This window comes from Chrysemys picta, unplaced genomic scaffold (genome assembly GCF_011386835.1).
Source record: "Chrysemys picta bellii isolate R12L10 unplaced genomic scaffold, ASM1138683v2 scaf133, whole genome shotgun sequence".
NCBI lineage: Eukaryota > Metazoa > Chordata > Testudines > Emydidae > Chrysemys > Chrysemys picta.
Window position 1 is genome coordinate 67,169 of NW_027052840.1, and position 20,364 is coordinate 87,532.

At 48.1% G+C, this 20,364-nt stretch overlaps 1 protein-coding gene and 1 long non-coding RNA gene across 5 annotated transcripts in view; one reads left to right on the plus strand and one right to left on the minus strand.

Annotated features, from left to right (window-relative positions):
- Window positions 1-6: 6 nt before the first annotated feature.
- LOC101942751 (transmembrane protein 255A) overlaps window positions 7-20,364 on the minus strand; it is a 54,105-nt gene continuing 33,747 nt past the window's right edge. Inside the window, exons 5-9 of one of the 4 annotated variants that reach the window (XM_008169029.4) lie at window positions 14,023-14,085; window positions 12,523-12,611; window positions 9,501-9,660; window positions 6,865-7,008; window positions 7-1,904 (exon numbers count right to left, since the gene is read on the minus strand). In XM_008169029.4, coding sequence (XP_008167251.1) covers window positions 1,746-1,904; window positions 6,865-7,008; window positions 9,501-9,660; window positions 12,523-12,611; window positions 14,023-14,085 — 615 coding nt within the window. In that variant the 3' untranslated portion in view covers window positions 7-1,745. Of the gene's footprint in view, window positions 1,905-6,864; window positions 7,009-9,500; window positions 9,664-12,522; window positions 12,612-14,022; window positions 14,086-20,364 lie in introns of all 4 variants that reach the window. The other 3 variants (XM_065579170.1, XM_008169028.4, XM_042851087.2) reach the window with 3 other exon arrangements.
- Window positions 1,901-5,103, plus strand: LOC135978128 (uncharacterized). The gene is made up of 2 exons (XR_010595564.1): window positions 1,901-3,116; window positions 3,957-5,103. It is a non-coding gene; the product is annotated as an uncharacterized LOC135978128 (long non-coding RNA).

Consider the following 20,364-nt stretch of genomic DNA (forward strand, 5'->3'; position numbering starts at 1 on the left):
TTTTCTAAGAAGAAATATTTCGTTGTCAGAGAGAAGTTCTACATTTGCTTCTGGTTGAACAATTGATTCTCTTTTGAGTTTGAGACTAGACGGACTTGTATCTGACAGGGAAATGATGAGTCTAAAAAACTGCCTAAATGCTTTGCAAATGTACAGGGTTAAAGGCAGCACATGAAAGTGTGGTTGTACTCTGGAAGTGACATCGTGGGTCCCACCTGTATCTTCCTTTCTGACACCATCTCACATTTGCTTAGGTTGCAAGTAGAAAGATGCTGCACTCTGAAGTCCAACTGTATTCGTTGTGGCTCACATAACAGCATAAAACTCTACAAGCCGAATGTTGCTCTCCGTTACATTTTGTCTGGATTGAGGTGACACAGGTGTAAATGCAGCCTTACAGTTTACACTTCTTTAGATGCAGGAGCTGAAATAGAATCCAGCCTTTTCGGTATAACAAGCAAAAAGCAGATACCTTATTTTTATCCCCAGAGTAAACAGATGGAATGCTCAGAGTGAATGGTTCTGAGCTGAAAGTTACCAAATATCCACACTTTAAAGGAGCATTGTGCCACTTAAGAAGGATCTTTTTTGTTAGGCAAGATGCATGCAAAACTTGCATGAACTCTAGATCAGCACAATTATCATTTGAAGATTAAAAGAAAGTCACAACAATAACAGCAAATTCTTATCAACTTTGTCCTAGGCTATTGTGTACGTGGTGTTGAATTTTATCCACAAGAGACTTACATCTTGAGAACAAAAAGTGGAAATTCATGACATGCAGCTTGTAAAATACAGCCACTAAAAAAGTTCTTATACAGGGTGCTGACTCAAAACAATCTATAAAAATTTCCCAACCAAAAGAAGGAAAACCCATGGTTTTGCTGAAATGACTTGTGGACAGTGTCGGATGCTTTTGCTTAGCAGAACACAGAAAACTGCATCTTTCTATTTAGGAGATATCTACAATCCAATTGCTGATACACAACCACCCAAACGGTGTGACTTTTATATTATTTATACATACCAGAACTAACAATACTCTGTTCAATATTACACCTCCTACCTTATGATGCATCCTGAAACAAGCCATCCTGCCTAGTGCAGTTCTCTCTTTCCGCAGGCGCTATTCCAGTTGTTGGACTACTACAGGACATCATATCCTATAGAATTATTTTTCCATCCGTTTGTATTCTGTTTTAAGAAACTCATGCTCTTCTTTGGATTTTCCTTTGATAAGGATGTAGACTGTAGGCAATGAAAGATGTGAACTACATTCCACAGCCCAGCAATGTCCATCTAGTAGGAAGCGAAAGGCCAAACAAAATTAACATCAGAGCTGATTTGCAAGCACCCTCACCTTTAGAGCAAAAGAGTAGGCTGGGGCAACTCCTGGTTTTGGCTAACCCCACTCCATATTTATCCAGGTGACTGCTCAGCTCAAGATGAAGCGTGGCAGACTGCGATCAATAGTCTGACCAGGTAGCACCTCTTAAAAACCAAGGACTACTGTGAATCATATTGTAAAACAGAGGCCTGAATTTAGGTCACCCGCTAGTCACTGACACTAGTAAGCATCAATGAAATAATCCTTGCTCTATACACAGTTGTTAAACCCCTACATAAGTCTTGCAAGAATGAACAGAATCCAGTATTTTATATTGTCTTCTGTAATGTTCTCTCCCACCCCAATAAAATATAAATACAAAATGTTCACAATTATTTCAAAAGCACATTTTTTTTCTTTATGGTGTATAAGGTGGTGGCTTTTCAAAAGGAGGAAAATATGGTGGAGAATAGCGAGGAGGAGCATTGGAGGACCACATGTAGCTTGGAGATGGTGACATTGACTGGGGGTCATCTGAAAGGCCAGAAGGAGTGGAGGTTGGAAACACACTGGAATGCTGCGCAGAAGAGACACAAATACTTTTGTCAATAGCAAGCGTGAAAAGAATACAAGGTAAATAAGCATTTCTTAATCTCCTACACTGAAAGGGGCAGTGGCCAGTTAAAAAAAAAAAAAAACGTTTTTATCAAGCAGTATGATGTTCCTAATATTTTACACCTTGATCCTGCAAACACTTGTTATACACATGCTTAACTTTATTCAAATTAATAGCCCCATTGAAGTCAAGTTAAGCAGCTGAGTAACCATTTGCAAGATAAGAGCTTAAGATTGTTAAAACTCAGAGTTAAATTTGATTTCCCTTTCATCATTTCTGCTCTTTACTTAATGCACTTAACTAAGCTTACACAATTAACACAGACTAGTCAATTTCATCAGTTGTTTTTCAAACATTAGACCGCTGCTGTAATGTTTAGGTTGCAAACGAGAATCAAATCTTTCTGTATGTGTGTTTGGCTTTTACATGAATTAACAGGGAGGGGAAACACGACTTCAATTTTGTAAAACCAAATTTGTCTCACAAAACTTACATATTTCTCCTAGGCTACTCAGTAGTGTCCCTTTAAATTGATGAAGGCAGCATGGCTTATTCCTATTTTAGTAAGCATTTTATTTGGAAAAACAAAACGGGCACATGGCCAAAATAAGTTTTACTCCTAAAATTGTCTTCATATAAATAGCAAACAATGGGTTTAAAGCATTCCACCATAAAATACTGACACTGTTAGAAAATTGTTAACATGTAGCCATCTGTCTAGAAACAGGTCAAACAAACCAGTTAGGAAGAGGGGATGAGACACAATGAAGCAAGCCTCAATACTTCAGTCATTCATTTCTCCCACAAGATTCCCTACGCTTTCATCCATGACCACCATTTCCTGGGCTGCTCTGGGTGCTCCCCTCTTTGCAGTCGGAGCCATTCCAAAGACCCACTTCTACTGCGCTATCTGTAAGAAACTGGTCATGGCCGGTCGATAATGGCGAGGTTGTGAAGGATTGGGGATAATCTAGACGTTTTAGCTTTTAACGAACAGAGCACCATACAATTGTATTATATGCCAAGATATAACAAATTACCACTTGGACCTCTCCCCTTTTTTTGGTTTGTCTTTTATACCGTGAATGTTTTGGGGCAGCCTGGAAAGCACCTCGTATACTGATGAAGTTACTTGGTACCTTGCAATAATCTGAGAGCCAAGCGTGACTTATGGTGAGGACAAAATCTTTGCATTGTGCTGCAAAGGCAGATACTATGAGCGCATGTGTCCTGATTGTGTGTCAGAGAAGAGCATTTATAGCTTTGTGGGACTCAAGCGTAAGCTGCAATAGGGTGTGAAGATAGGGGTTAGCCTTTTGGGGCAGATTGTCTGTGTGAAAATTGCTTTAATTAAAAAAAAATTATATTGGAGGTCATGTGTGTGTGTGTGTGTGTGTGTGTGTATATATATATATACTATATATATATATATACACACACACACAGACTCTCTCACTTCCCTATTACAGATCTGTTACAGCTTATTGTGTAAATATTGTGCCACGAGTTAAAGGCAGGCTTGGAGCCCTGTGGTGCAGATTGTGGGAGTCCACAAAAAAAGTCTCTGAAACCAAAGACTTCTGTTTTTTTATTACACTTTTAGATGGCAAAACGGCTTTCCCTCACCTCTCGATTAGGGCCAAGCCCCTCCTCCCTGCCAAGTTTCAGCCGTTTGAATCCCCCAAAACTCTGAGGTTTGAAAGATGGGGTGACTTAGCCGCGGCGGGTGCTGCTGTGGCATTGGCTAGAGAACACAACCTTGGGTTTTAAACATTACAAAGCACCCATGTGTTGCTGCCTAGCAACAGCCAGGAGCCTTTGAGGAGAGCCGGCTTTGTTGCAGCTGTAGAGTAGGCCTGGCTTATTTTGGCTCCAGTCAGCCGTCGGATTTTATTAATGAAGCAGGCCACTGAAAGGGCTGCACTTTTGATTCCTCCCTGTCTAAAAGGAACAAAAGGCGGACTGGGCCGCTGCTGAGATGAAACAACCTCCTCATTTGCATTTTCTTTTCAGCACCAAACGTGGCTTGCTACCTGCAGAAGTCAAAGCACTGTAGGAATGAGCCTTTCCCAGTTGATCGTTACCTGCCCCCCACCCTTCCCAACACACAAGGTGAATGACTAGCCTGGTGCTATTTTCATGCGGAGGCTGACAGTTTCCTGCCTGCTACATTTGTGCTAGGACTGTTACAATGGGATGAGAAGCAACGGTCTACTGCCACTGCCATTGGAAATGGCTCGTTTCAAGTGATTGGACTGTCGTGGACCACAAGAAGCCTGTCTAGGCTCACACCTGGCATGAAATAATCTCAGCCCAACCCCTAGAAGTTTGTGTGCCTAAAAACTAACAACGACTCAGCTCAGCCACGCTGATGACATGTGCACAGAGTTGGAGAGAGTTTGCCAGTGGTTAGGGAAGGAGACGGAGTCAGGAGACCTGGGTTCTATTCCAGGCTTTATTAGAAATGTTGGCTTCTTTGTTTTCTGGTCAAAGTGATAGAGGGACTGTGCAGAAGAGTTAATTGGCTAGCTGCTTGTAGCAGAAGACATGCAGTCCTTCGGGAGGGATTTAACGAGGAGAGGGGAGTGGCCTCACAGAGGGAGCAGTGTGGAAGAAGGTGCAGAGACATTTCATGGAACATGCAGACAAATCGGGCATTGAGGCTGCCACCAGGGGAGAAGGGGACTGAGAGACAGAGATGGGTAATTGGGAGAGGCAAAGTTATGGAGGGTCTAGAAAGAGATGATAAGAAACTGGAACAGTCTGAGGGAACAATTTCCAAGGCCCTTAGTGACTTAGGAGCTCAAGTCTCATTGAAAATCAATGGGACCGAGTCTCCTCGCTGTCCAAGTCACTTCTGAAAATGGGACTCCAGTGTTTGTGAAAATGTTCCCTTTGGTCTGCACACAGGTTTTGTACCCATTAAACTCTCCCAGTTTAGGAATAGCACATTCATCAGTACAGCACCTTAGAAAGGTTCGTGTCAGTATAGTTTAGTTTGGTAAATGTATAGGAATAAGCTATCCTGAGGTAGCCCTTTCATAGCGGTGTAAGTCCACAGTCCGCGGGGTGGCAATGATCTAGTGAAATTGGTACAGAATGTGTGTGTGACAAGCCTTAAAAATCCTCAGCCTAGGAATACTCAACACTTTAAAATCTTCCTGATGTCAGTGTTACCTGATAGCGTCAGAGGGGCTACAGAGCCTGGAGGGCTATTGCTAAATAGAGAAGACTGAGGACAAGGGAAGGTTTGAAACGTACATTGCAGCTTCTTTCTTAAATTATCAAAAAAAGCCACCAAAATACTAATCATAAATAAGGATCCACTTGTTAAACCCAACAGCACAAATGTTCCGAGTCCTGGCACAGCTCCAGAGGATACTCCGGCCATAGGGAAGGGACATAGAGGACCATGCAGGATCATATTATGAAGTTCTAATATAACCTATTTTGAGGGACCTCTCGGCTTGGCCCTTAACAGCATGTGGCACGTGTGACACTTCCCAGGGGTACCCAGCATTGGGAGGCACCTCACTACCACCTGGCCTTAGCATGAGGAAGTCTTGTCTGTGCCTGCTGCGGACCAGCTCTCTGAAACCACCAGTCTCGGGCAGCAATAGCCTTGCCTTCCAGGTCCCCCCAGGCCTCCCTGTCTCTGTACAAGTTAGCAATAGGCACACTCCAACCCCTGAATCCTCTGAGCATCCCTCTGGCGTGCTTCATCCCTGGTCCAATCGCAGAACTCTCAGGCTCACTACTCCCAAAGGAACAGTTCACCTTGCAAGAGCCAGCTCAGGTTCACCACTCCTCTTAACATACAGCAAGTAGATAGATAGGTAGTGAAACCAAGAATAAGTTTATCATCAAAGAACAGAGATTCAAGTGATGGCAAATAATATTAGAAACAAAGGGTTCCACATAAAACAAACTCAAAGGCTAGAACCTAAACTTCACTTACTAGACATTTCCCTATCTCCTACAAAATAGTTTACCCCCAAGTCCTTTCCCCAGTGTTTTAAACTAGCTTAGCTGAGATCCCTTCTCATATGATCAAGCCTGCTGGTGGCTTTTCCATACAGCCTGAAGGAATCACTAGAGGTTCATCTGCCTCCACATACTAATGATTAGCCTGTTGCTCAGTCAATGGTCGCCCACTGCCAACTGTGCAATACTCAATTTAAACATGACCAGCCATGACACTGAGATAAGTGACTCTTCCCCCTTGCCTGACAGGAGTACATAGACCACTTCTGGTGACCCGCCTTAACTCACAGACGTAAAGAACATAATTTTTAGTATATATACACAAAAGTCTTCACATATTTTCCGTACATACATCTTGCAATGATTATGATTACTTGCGTGGCAGGCCTTCACTAGAGACCTTCTTTGGCAGACTAGAGTGTAGATACCAGACCCAGGGGATCTCTGTACCTCGGGGTGCTCCTGTGACCTCTGCCCGTGGGCATCAAGAGGTCCTTGAGTCACAGTAGGGTTGAAAGAGGCACAATTTGTTACATTTCCCTGCAGGCAGAGGCTCGGCTATACTGCCTGAAGGTACGTCTATACTGAAATCACTGGGTGTGGTGGCAGCTCACACAGACATACTGGAGCTAGCTTTAATCTAGTGAAGCTGTGGCAGCGTGCACTTGATCATGGGCTGTACAAGCCCCCCTGGAACTCTGGGTAATTACTTGTGGAGCCAGATGAAAGCTAGCTTGGGTACGTCTACTCCACTCTGTGATTGCAGTCTGGACATGCCCTTAGTGAAACTTAAATACAGGGCTCAAGAACAAGGTTTAAGTTTGCTGGGAAGTTCTAGCACCCTGTGTAGGTAGCCTTCTGGGGAAGAGAGAGACCTTCATGGTTCCAAGGCTAGGGTATTCTTATCTATTTAATGCTACTGTCTGTTGTGCCGTACCTGGAAGTCATACGCTGAGTATGGTGGCAGATGAGGAGTGCTGTGGTAGTAAGTGTTGTAAGAAGTCACCTGTGGCCTTGAGTAATAGGACACTGAGGGATGTGCGTTTTCAACTGTACAGTTCAGTGTAGGAAGGGAAGGAGTCTGTTGAGACAAAGACACACACAGTCTGACACAAAGGTTAATCTGCACCTGCCCCACAGTCACAGATAACTGACACCTGCATGACTGCAGAAGTGATTTAAAGGAACAGTGACTGATTTCAGAGCCAAGTTCTGGTGAATTAACAACTTGCAATTCAGTCTGATGGCTCTGAAGTCAATTCATTCTTTAGCTATTCAGTGTGTTCCTTTAAGAATGAACAGAACAAACTGGCCAAAGCCTATCCCACACTAGTACTCAAATGAAGTGGATTTTCGGAATGGGGCTTCACAAAGGGGAGAAGGAAACTGTTTTAAAAACTGGTTAGTCTAGTAGGCTGATCTCTTGTTTGCACCAGTGCATTAAAATGCATTGGACATTACAACTCTTCCTTCCAGCAGAATTCAGAGATGATTCTGTATTTCTCTCTTTGCATACTTTATAGTCCATATGGTTTGGACTTAGCTTAGGAGACAATACTACTTAGCTATGCATGACCAGGAGGCAAATCTTTACCAGTGACCTAGGCATGTCCCTCATACTTTGACAATATTTGTTCATATTTTGGTTGGGAAGATTTTGATGGATTTTGAAGAGAGGGTAGAACAATCTATTCTTCTGAAATCAGGCACATTGGATAAAGAGCATGTTATAAATTCTGCAAGAGGAATACATCACCTGGAGGAGCAAACTCTGTCCCATCCCTTTCACTTAGTATTATGCCAAATGAGCTACAGAGGACAAAATAACCATGAATTTGCTTCTGCGACTTTTCAACTCTCCTTCTATTTAATGGAAATGGTGGTGGTTGTTCAAAGAGTAACCAGGCAGCACTGACTTAAGACCCTGTGTATGCCATAGCACAGTGGTTTTCAAACTTTTTTTCTGGCGATCCAGTTGAAGAAAATTGTTGATGCCTGTGACCCAATGGAGCTGGGGATGAGGGGTTTGGGGTGTGGGAGGGGCTCCGGGCTGGAGCAGAGGCTCTGGGTTGGGGCCGGGGATGAGGGGTTTGGGGTGCAGGAAGGGGCTGTTGGTTTGGGGGGGCTCAGGGCTGGGACGGGATTGGGGCACAGGGTTGGGGCGTGGGCTTATCTCGGGTGGCTCCCAGTCAGCGGCACAGTGGGGGTGCTAAGGCAGGCTTCCTGCCTGTCCTGGCACCGTGGACCGCACTGCGCCCCGCAAGCGGCCAGCAGCAGGTCTGGCTCCCAGGTGGAGGCGGCAAGCGGCTCCGTGCGGCTCTCGGCCACAGGCAAATCCCCCCCCACACACACCCCAGCTTCCATTGGCTGGGAACCGGCCAATGGGAGTGTGGAGCTAGTGCTCGGAGCGGGAGCTGTGCGTCGAGCCCCGTGGCCCCCCGTCTAGGAGCCGGACCTGCTGCTGACCGCTTCCAGGGCGCAGCGCGGTGTCGGAACAGGTAGGGACTAGCCTGCCTTAGCTGGGCAGCACTGCTGATGGGACTTTTAACGGCCCAGGTCGGCGGTGCTGACCAGAGCCACTGCAACCCAGTGCCTCACATTCCACGACCCAGTACTGGGTTGCAACCCACAGTTTGAAAACCACTGCCATTGCACATGCCCTATTCCAGCCTGCTGAAGTCCCGCTTATTGTCAGACCAGTATTTCCATCTTCTTCCAAGGCACAAATTATCTTACCTGGTTTCCCTCCAAAACCAGCTTCAGCTGTTTTACACAGTGAAGAAATCAGGTGGATATCCAAAGCTGTTCAGCTGTTTGAGAGCAAGGTTAGAGTAAAATATAATTTTGTCCTTAGTTAAAAATTCTGGTGACCTTTACTTTGCTTTGGGGGCAGCAACTGAAATTTGATAGAAGGGAAGCCTTTGGATGAACTGAACGGTAAGTATCCTGTAAAATTAATATAATGGTGATGGTAAAAATTCTGAAACAATTCATAAACCTAAGAGCCACCTAAACATGTTTCTTCTTAAAAGGGACATCAGGCAAAATATTCATTTAAAAAGGGAATTCCTCCATGGTGGAAGCGGAGATTGTTACTGCTGACTTAATCTTACATTTCTTCATGTGCTTATTCGTTAATCGTTTGCAATTCCCGATGCTTAGACAGTGTTGTCAGATCCGCCAATTTAGTCAGTTTCACTTTCTACTTATAGTTATTGCAGTTCCTTCTTCTCAGCACAAGCACAATGTGCATGATCTGGATTCAAACATAGTAAAGGTTATTTAAACAACCACCACCTGTATGTACTGTAATATCACTGCCAGTGACTTGCATCTGAAGAAGTGAGGTTCTTACCCACGAAAGCTTATGCTCCCAATACTTCTGTTAGTCTTAAAGGTGCCACAGGACCCTCTGTTGCTTTTTACAGATTCAGACTAACACGGCTACCCCTCTGATACTCATCACTGCCAGTGAGGTTTTTAAAGCTATTTTAAAAGAACACCCTCCATTTGAAGGTCTAAACTTGTCAGATCATATCCCTTTCATTTCTCTAGAAGTCTGCATCATCTTACCATGTCTTTAAAGCCTCCAAGGATTGCAGCTGTGATGATCCCTAGAAACAATCCAACTATGTTCAAAATTGTCGCTGACCAGAGCAAGTGGTAAAGGTGAATGATATCCTGGCAGCTGCTGACATCAATATATTCATAGTACCCACCAGAAATTTCCACTCTGCTGGATTAGAAAAGAATTAAACAACAGTATAATAAAATCCCCAAAAGCCCACCTGGACCACAGAATGCATTCCTGCAATGGACCAGGGGTCCCAACATCAGTGGGATCAGGGCCGGCTCCAGGGTTTTGGCCGCCCCAAGCAGCCAAAACAAAAACAAAACAAAACAAAAGCCGCGATCTGCGGCGGCAATTCGGCGGGAGGTCCTTCGCTCCCAGGCGGAGTGAGGGACCGTCCGCCGAATTGCCGCCGAATACCTGGACATGCCACCCCTGTCCGGAGCTGCCGCCGCAAGCACCTGCTTGAGAAGCTGGTGCCTGGAGCCGGCCCTGAGTGGGATGTTTCCACAGGTAAGGCCCGCTGGAGTAGGCTCATCATGTGACCTGAATTTTGACATCTCCCCACATGATCATGGCAGTGAAGAATACTCAGCTTGAATACGCAGTGACGCAAACATATCCCGTAAGCCCCCCTGGATGTCACTGAAGTCAGTGAGTGATGGGTGGGTGAAGCTGCAACCTCGGAGTTGTCTCTTACATTTCTACCACATGTCCTCCGGTTAGCACTGGGCTGCTTATTGCCAGAATAATAGATAATTAACCATATGCTCTGTCCTAATACAGCACCATTGATCTCAAAGCATTGTCCACACTTTAAATTTCTCACCCCTCCCTGAGAGGTCGGTCAGCATTACCACAGCCGTTTGATAGAGGGACAATTTATAGACACAGAGGACACATAGCTTAACCAAGTCTACACAGTAGCAGAGTTGGGAATTGAACCCTGGAGTCACTTAAGTGAAGTTTGGTAAAAGGCTGATATTCTATATGTATGTCATCAGATGTTCACATAGAGCCTTTCAATCCAACCGTTCCCCAGTGCATTACAGACTGATAACCTCTGCACACGAGCCAGCCCATTCCCCTGCTGAAATGCGGCACAGCACCCAGCAACGTTACATAATGATTACGTGGGACGTAAAGACCGTAAGCCCTTGGGACCCTGCGTTTAGATTTCATCTAAGACATCTCATCTTGCACATTAAGCTCCCCCTCCCCGTAAAATATCAAATAAAAAAAATCTGCATTATTTGGATATGGCAGGAGGAGGGCCATGCCAACACAATGGCCCTGAATCCATAAATCACTCCTCTCTGATTGCCACGCCAGGAAGTAAACCAGATGAATCTATAGTGGAGCCTAATGAATCCTGTTTAGGGCACTGTAAGCATCTGGAACATGAAGGTCTCTGTACTCACAAACTACTTTGAGTCTTATGGTCACACACAAATTCAAATAATGGGGCAAAGTCCAAACCCTGCAGGAATTTGGGGGAATTGGTACATTTTTCTGCCAAACCAATTTTTTCATAATTTTTTTTTTTTTTTGGTGCTCTGAAATTATTTGTGAATTCAGGTCAAATGTGGCCAAGATTTTGTTTATTTATTTATTTATTTATTTATTTAAAGTCAAAATGTTTCATTTCAAAACATTCGGTTCCAAACTGAAATTTGGCCAATTTAAAAAAAACAAACAAACCCAAACCAGCCACATTGAAACAACAATAATAAATTACCCAAAATCTTTTGATTGATTTGAAACAAACTCTTTTTGAGGTTTTTGATTTGATGAAAAAAAAAATTAAAAAAAGAGAATACATTTTGTTTTGGTTCTAATCTAAATGGATTTTTTTTTGGTTCAGTCTCAAACCCCCAAAAATCCATTAGTCACTCAGCTCTGAAATTGGTGGAAAAAATCTTGTAATAAAAGCTTAGATCTCCAGTCTCCCAGTCCTGAGTTCTATGCCCAGATCTGCTGCAGACTCCCCTTATCATCTGAGGCAACTCAATGTGGGCAACGTTTGCAAAACCCTCTAATGTTAGGGGCCCAATTTGAGACACCTTGGGAGATTGATTTTTAGAGGCCTCAAGCAACCACAACTCCATCTTAGATCCATGGGGTCTGCAGGAGCTCAGCACTTCTGAAAATCAGCCCCCCAAGGTTGTCTTAAATTGGGGGATCCAAAGCTAGAAACACCTAAAGCCAGAGACCACTGCTGAAAACTTTGGCTTTATAGGGACACAGTCAACTTACACACTGCAATTCTGTCTGAAAAATATTCCTTGACTATTTTTATGTGCGCCTAAGATTACAGTAGCTGGAAGAGATTAGAGACAAAACTGTTCTCTCTTTTCACTGCTGCCTTTGTGCATTTGACAGCACTCTGAATAGAGTCAGTTTCACATTTCCTGCACCTCTCTCCCACTTCATAATCAGTTTGTGCTGGTTATGTGTTTTCTGCTGTTTCATACAGCACCGGGGAGAGAACACACATTTTAAAAAACAGGTCAGGTCACAACATGTGGCAGAGCATATGGGTGTCAGGTGTAATACCTGAAATGATTTTTAAACTTAAAAACCCCAACTGAATAGTTTACAAGTTGACCATGTCCCTTAAACCTCTAAGCCTCAGTTTTCCCATTTGGTAAAGTGGGGATAATACTTGCCATCCTCATAGCGAAGGTGCCCGGCTCAACCCATTCACATTTATGTAACATTTTGAGATCATTAGATAAAAGGTACCACAGGGGAGCAGATTGGTGATTAACCTTTTGAACATACTGAAAGACTAGACTGTCTTATAGCAGCATTACATGATCTAACTTCCATTATAATATGGTAGGATTGCTACCTGAAGTAATAATGCAATATCTATGTCTATAATAGCTATAATTAACCAATACTATACATAGCTTCTACCATATCCCGTAGGAGTCCCTAACCTCTTTAAATGCTAGCAAACCAATGCAGCCCATATTTGCTCTTAGCATGGATGTTGAATGCTATTTTTAGTTTACTCACTTTCCACAGTTGTATAGGTCACAGCAGAAGCAGGTGTTGGTTTTTATTTTAGGTGTGCAAGGTCCCCGGCGCTGTGGATTGCAGACCCCCTGCGTGAACACAAAGAGAAGGGGGATACAAGGAACCAAGGAAGAGATGAGCAATGGCCTTTGGTCCTGTTTCTCTCAGGCTTGGTCTATGCACAGATTTTGTACCAGTAAAACTATGTTGGTTGAGGGGGTGACTTAACTGATATAGTTCTACTGGTACAACCCCCAGTGTGGACCATGTATAAAGGTGCCTTATACTAGTGTAGGTTATTCTCCTTTCTGTACAGGAATAGTTCTGCTAGTATAAGCACATTCCAACTGGGATAGGTCCATCCACACTAGGGGGGTTCCATATAACTACAGTTGTGCAACTTGTGTGTGAAGATCAGCTCTGACAGAAGGAGCTATTCCCCCCCCCACCTCCCCAGTTAGTGACCTCTGGGCATGGACTTGTCAAGGAGACAATGCAAACTGAGAAAAAGATTCCTAGGCCACCCACGACACGGTGGGAAATGCTGGATGGTTACTGGCAAGTAAAGAGATACAGGTGTGTGTGTCCATCCGATCCCGGTGGCCAGGCTTCCTCTGGAGACGTCACCTCCCTGGGGCCAGCGAGATTCGATCTTCTCCCTGTCACTGCTCCAGGACTGCCCACTGCCCATCCTGCACCCCAGACAAGTGCTGGGGGGACATTCCAGTTGAGGAGGGGAAGTCAGGGAAGAAAAACGGATTTTGCTGGCAGGCTGATTGTTTTTATCTGGCAGCTCCTGAAAGCGGCTCAGCTATTTGGAAGGAAAGTCCCAGAGGATGCAGAGGAGTGCACAGGGGAGGCAATCAAAGGTGTCCAATACACATGATTTATTACATGGGTTTCACCCACTCCATGTGATTGTAGATGTTCCCCCCTTTTCAGGGAATACATTTCTCTGTCAGAAGGTGTCCCAGTTTGGAAGCGGGAGCTGCTTATCTTACAGCTGGCCAGAGCTGTCCTTCACTTTCCCCCGGTCAGTGTTCGCCATGGAAACACTGGCACAGTTGCTTCTGCCTCAAATGTTGACCTGCTGAGGGCCGAAAAGGCTACACAAATGGACACGTGTGTCCTTCACCTCCTCTCTGCTGGTCTCCTCTGTCAGGTTGGCAGTCCCAGACAGGGCTCCAGGCTCGTTCGCTCTGGTCCGCACTCCTATTTCCAGCATGCCCCACTCCCAAATGCCCTCTCTAGTCCACACCCCTAGTGTTCCAGCATACCCTTCTCCTCTGCTGTGCTCCCCCGCTCCATCACTGGAGCCTCACGCTCCTCCCTCCTCAAGACCCCAATGCTGAGCCCCTCCCGAAGTCCTGCTTTCCTGTGCATGCAGGGGACTATTGAATCCATCCTAGGGGGGCTCTGTCCCTGACTGGTCTGCAGTGCATACACCTCCACACCACTGCCAGCCCCGTTAGAAAGCGATGCCGCCAAATCCGCGCTCACCTCGGGTGGAGTCGTACTTTTGGAATAATACTGACATCGGCCTGCATACAGTGGCCTAAGATCCTGCAGAAGAAAACAAGGGGTTTAGCATATCATTCAAAGCCAAGCCGAGGTTCAAATCTAGCACATTGTCACATATCTGAGCAGGGAGGAAGGGCCAGACTGGGCTGGATTTTCAAAAGGGCAGCGTGCCCACCCAGACACCGGAGTGAAGGGGCCAGGTTTGCAGAAGCACTCAGCACCCAGCAGCTCCCACGGAAAACTGTTTGAAAATCTGGCCACGGAGGCGGGTATGTCTTCACTGCAGAGTTAACCCAAGTGAGCAGCACACAGGCCTAGGCCCCCAGGTTAGCCTAGCCCAGGTGTGAGCAGCCACCCCGGAAAGCCATACCTGAGTTACTGTGTCCTCACTCGGGATGGCACTCAGCCCTGTGCATCATGTGACATCATACTGACACCCACACGGATCATCGGCAGGGTTAGAACCTTTAAATCCCACTGCACGCACTTCTGCCTCTTGAGCTAAGGGAGTCGACAGCAGCAGTAGGTTCTTCGAGCGATTGCTCATATCGATTCCAAGGAGGAGTGTGCGCGCCGCGTGCACAGTCGTCGGAAAGTTTTCCCCTAGCAGCTCCCGTCGGGTTGGCTGTGGAGCCCCCTGGAGTGGCGCCTTCATGGCGCTCAATATATGACCCTGCCGACCCGGTGCCTCCACAGTTCCTTCTTACCGCCAGTGACGGTCGTTGGAACAGCGGTGACTTGCTTAGCAAGCTCTCCTAGTTTTCCCTAGCTTTCAGTTTAGTTTAGTTCATAGTTATTCCTAGCTTCGTTCAGTTTAGCTTTAGTGGTTTTGGTTGTTACAGCAGATAGCTGTTGGGAGTGGGGGGTTTTCCCCTTCACCCCGACCGCGTTCCCCGTGGTGACTTGGGGTATGCCTAAGTCCCAAAGGTTCAAACCCTACAAGTCCTGCAACAAGCCCATGCCAAAGGACGAACCCCACGACGCTTGCTTAAAGTGTCTGGGGGAAGCACACCAAGCGGACAAGTGCAGGATTTGTAAAGAGTTTCGCCCCAGAACGAAAAAGGAGCCTCAAACAGCTCCTTATGGAGGTGGCACTTAGACCGCAACCTACATCAGTGCGGCAGGACTCGGCACCGAGTTGATTGGTGGTAGAAACGCCACTGCAGAAGGACTTCGGAGAGACCCGCGGCATCACCACTCCCCAGCGCTAAAACCGGCGTGATCGACCCAGCACTGCTCCCATTCCCTGATGCAGAAGCGGCACCAGAAGCAGGGGAGGAGTGGATCTCTGACTCTGAGACCCACCCCTTTGAAGTCGGCCAACAGAGAGAGGAGCACCCAGCGCCAAAGACTTTGGAGCCAGCACCATCGACTTTGGCCCCGCAAGGGGGACCGTCGAGTCTGGTGCCGTTGGACTCCCCGAGCCAGGTCATTGAGGAGGTGGAGCTGCCATCCACCCTGGGCACCTTTAAGGCCGCAAGGGATCTCATCGCCATGACGGCACCACGATCCCTGGTCCTTCGAGCCAAGCCTCCGGTACCACAACGTGCAGCAACGTCTTGAGGCAAACCAACGATGCTTCGTCCCTCAGCACTGCCAGTGGAATCACGGCACCGCTCGGAGTCCCAGCACCGCTTGCAATCGCAGCACCGGTCAGACTCACGGCACAGGTCCAGGTGGTGCCAGCACTCCTGATCGCGACACCGATCCTCATGCCGATCCCCATCTTGGAGCAGGTCCCGCTCCCAACACTGGTCATCTCGGCACTGGTCAGCGTCCCCGCACAGACCCCGATCTCGGTACCGCTCCAGATCGCAGCACCGCTCCCCAGTCTAGCTCTGCTTGGCACTGCCCTGGCCATCGTGGTCCCGGTCTCCATCTTCGGACGTGGAGACGGGGTCTAGATACTCAGAGAGGGGCCGGCACCGGTCAGGGCGTGGAAGGCCTGAGGTGGGGGCAGGGCCATGGCCTGAGCAGTGGCAGCAGTGGCCATTTTGGACCCTGTGGGTGTACCACCAGGCCCAGGGTGCCCAATCCAAAGATTCCTGTTCAGTGACCTCTGAACCACGGGTGCCGGAGGCATCAGCCAGTTGCCCCACCCCTAGGTTGCCAAGGAGGTACTGGTCACATTACCTCCCCTGGAACCATCCCCAGTTCCTGAGCCTGATCCAGGTGTGATTGGCCCTGACAGAGAGGTGGGACAGGAGGCCCATGGAGACCAAGAGGGTCAGGAGGACCCTGTTCCCCCATTAGCCTCATCATCCTCCATCTCTGGACCACCCCCATAGACAGCTGTGCCCACCAGGACCTCCTTCATAGGGTGGCGCGAACAATGGGCCTGCGGACTGAGGAGGTGGTAGAGTTGGAGGACCCAATGGTCAACATCCTGGCCCCAGAAGGCCCGTCGAGGGTGGCTCTATCCCTCATCAAGACTATACAGGTCAATGCTAAGACCATTTGGCAGACCCAGGCCTCCATCCCTCCCACCGCGAAGGATGTGGAGAGGAAGTATGTTGTCCCATCTAAGGGGTACAAATACCTCTTCACACACCTGTAGCCTTGCTCACTGGTGGTGGCTGCAGTAAATGAAAAGAAGAGGCAGGGACAACAAGCCCCAGCGCTTAAGTCCAAGACTCCAGGGCTACCAGGAAATCCTTGGGCATGCACACCCCAGCAACCCAACGCAAACATTTCAAGCCTCAGCAGCAGCAGCGCTTCTATCCTCCTCGGCCGAGGCAGGACTTTTATGGGACAAGGGGCAGGAATGGCAGACACAAGCCTTCCCACCCCCCACCCAGGCAGAGCCAGGGCACGACTAAACCATTGTCGGGTTCAAAGCAGGCCTTTTGAAGGTTCGCCTGAAGATGGCGCACTAGCCACAATTCCGGATCCTTCCCCATCTTTCTTGAATCGTCTGTCCCACTTCTACCCTGCTTGGTCCCAAATAACTGCAGACCGCTGGGTTCTCCGTATGGTAGAAGTGGGATATTTTCTCCAATTCTGCTCCTACTCTCCCTCCCACTCCCCTTCCCTGTCCCTCTTCAGGGACCCTTCTCACGAGCAACTCCTTATCCAGGAGGTGCGGGTGCTCCTCACCATAGGAGCGATGGAGGAGGTTCCTCAGGAGCTCAGGGGCAAGGGGTTCTATTCCCGATACTTCCTAATCCCCAAAGCCAAGGGGGGTCTCAGACCCATTCTAGATCTGCAAGAACTCAACAAGTTCATGGTAAAGTTGAAGTTCCGCATGGTTTCCCTGAGTACAATTATCCCTTTTCTGGATCTGGGAGACTGGTACGCTGCCTTCGACATGAAAGACGCGTACTTTCACATAGCCATTCAGCCTGCACACAGATGATTCCTACTGTTCGTGGTCGACCACAAACATTATCCTTTTACAGTCCTTCCATTCGGCCTTTCTACAGCCCCCCGAGTGTTCACCAAGTGCATGTTGGTCGTGGCCGCTTTCCTCCATCAGAGGCAGGTACAGGTATACCCCTCTCTCGACAACTGGCTGCTCAGGGGCCGTGCCAGGGGGCAGGTGGAGTCTCAAGTCTGATTGGTCGGATCCACAGTTGAGAGACTGGGTCTCCTCCTCAACATGAACAAGTCAACCTTGGCACCGACCCAAAGAACAGAATTCACTGGAGCGGTGTTGGACTCGGTTCAGGCAAGAGCACTTTTGCCAGAGTCCCGTTTCCAGGCCATGACGGACGTCATTCAAGGCCTCTGGCAATTCCCAACCACTACAGCAAGGGGGTGCCTGAGTCTTCTTGGTCACATGGCAGCCTGCACTTATGTGACCTGGCATGCCAGACTGAGGCTCCGGCCTCTACAGGCGTGGCTTGCTTCAGCCTGTCTCCCGGGACGCACCAGCTTGAATTCAGTGGTCAGGGTGCCGGGTCAGGTGCTCGAGTCCTTTCATTGGTGGCTCGACCCTCGGTCAGTATACAAAGGAGTCCCCTTCAACAGCCCTCAGCCCTCCTTGTCCCTAGTAACCGACGCGTCAGCTCTGGGATGGAGTGCGCATCTCGGAGACCTCCAAACGCAGGGCCTGTGGTCGGAGGACGAGCTGGCCCTCCACATCAATATCAAGGAGCTGAGGGGACTGCGACTAGCATGCCAGACCTTTCAGGCCTGACTACGAGGTCAGTGCGTAGCGGTTCTGATGGACAACACCACTGCCATGTTTTACATCAACAAGCAGAGTGGAGCTGGGTCCTCTCCCCTGTGTTGGGAAGCCTCTGGCTGCATGTCCCACTCCATTCACCTGGAAGCATCCTATTTACCAGGAGTTCAGGGTGCACTGGCGGACCACCTCAGCAGGTCCTTCCGCAATCACAAGTGGTCCATCCGGCCGGATGTCATACACCTCATCTTCCAAAGGTGGGGGTTTCGCCAGGTCGTTCTGTTCACCACCCAGAGCAACAGAAAGTGCCCAATATTCTGCTTCTTCCAGAGACACAGCCCAGGCTCAATCATGGACACATTCCTATTACCTTGGGGAGGCCACCTGCTCTACGCCTTTCCCCTCTCCCCTCTCATGCACAAGGTCCTACTCACGGTCTGCAGGGATGGGGCAGAGATAATTCTGATAGCTCCAGCGTGGCCTCGACAACACTGGTACACCACACTCCTGAAACTGTCAGTGGACACCCCGGTCACGTTGCCTCTCCTCACCGACCTGATCACTCAGGACCTGCGGTCCCTCCACCTCACGGCTTGGAAGCTTCCTGGCTGAACCCCATGGAGCGTCTATGCTCAGAACAGGTAAGGGAGGTCCTCTTCAGCAGCAGGAAGCCCTCCACTAGAGCCATGTACCTGGCAAAGTGGAAAAGATGTACTTGTTGTTGCGATCAGCATCATACACCTCCTCTCCAGGCACCTGTACCTCTCATCCTAGAGTACCTTCTGCACCTGAAACAGCAAGGACTGGCAGCATCCTCCATAAGGGTACACCTTGCTGCTATATCGGCTTTCCACCCGGGAGCGTCTGGACACTCCGTCTTCGCCAACTCTATGGTTGGTTGGTTCCTCAAGGGTCTGGAATGGCTACATCCCCAGATCAGACAGCCTGTCCCCACGTGGGACCTTAACCTGGTCCTTTCCAGGCTAATGGGGCGCCCATTCGAACCACTGGCAACTTGCTCCCTTCTCTACCTGTCATGGAAGATAGCCTTTCTGGTCACCAATACATCAGCAAGGAGGGTGTCTGAGCTAAAGACCCTTATCTCAGACCCACCTTATACGGTTTTCCACAGGGATAAGGTGCAACTCAGACCTCACCTGGCCTTTCTTCCCAAGGTTGTGTCACACTTCCACACACTGTTTTTTATCCTAAGCCTCATGCCAGTAGCCGTGAGAAGAGCCTGCACTCCCTGGATGTTTGGCGGGCGCTAGCCTTCTACATCGAGCGCACTAAGCCGTTCAGGAAGTCGAACCAGTTGTTCATAGCGGTGGCAGACCAGATGAAAGGACTCCTGGTCTCATCTCAAAGAATATTCTCCTGGATCACGTCCTGCATCCGCACATGCTATGAACTGGTCAAGGACCCAGCCCCGGCTCTTACAGCACTCCACGAGGGCTCAGGCCTCATCATCAGCATTCCTGGCCCAGGTCCCGATACAAGAAATCTGCAGGGCAGCAACTTGGTCCTCGGTGCATACATTCACCTCTCATTACACCATCACCCGGCATGCCAGAGATGATGCAGCTTTCGAAAGAGTGGTGCTCCAATCAGCAATTCCATAACTCCAATCCCACTGCCTAGGTAAGGCTTGGGAGTCACCTAATTGGAATCGATATGAGCAGTCACTCGAAGAAGAAAGAACAGTTACTCACCTTCTTGTAAGTGTTGTTCTTCGAGATGTGCTGCTCATGTCCATTCCAATACCCACCCTCCTTCCCCTCTGTCAGCGTAACCAGCAAGGAGGAACCGTGGAGGCACCGGGTTGGCAGGCACCACTCCCGGGGACTCCACAGCCGACCCAATGGGTGCTGCTAGGGGAAAAACTTTCCAACGACTGTGCACCCCAGATGACCCATCTTGTCTGGGCTAAAAGCACCACTGCACTGACTCACATCATTGTGCAGCAGGTAAAACCAGCAGATCCCTAAACAGCAGTGCTGAGATCAGGTACAGAGCACCCCACATGGCCAGGATCAGCCAGGAATTAAAAACCGCTTGATATTTTTATGTTGCACGGAAACATGCACGTCAGAGATGGAAAAGAAACCTACTCATCAGAGCCAGGCAGACAAGCAGAGAAATGCCAGGCGACATTTATATTGTTGAGGATTGGACTGCTTTGTGTGGTTTGAGGC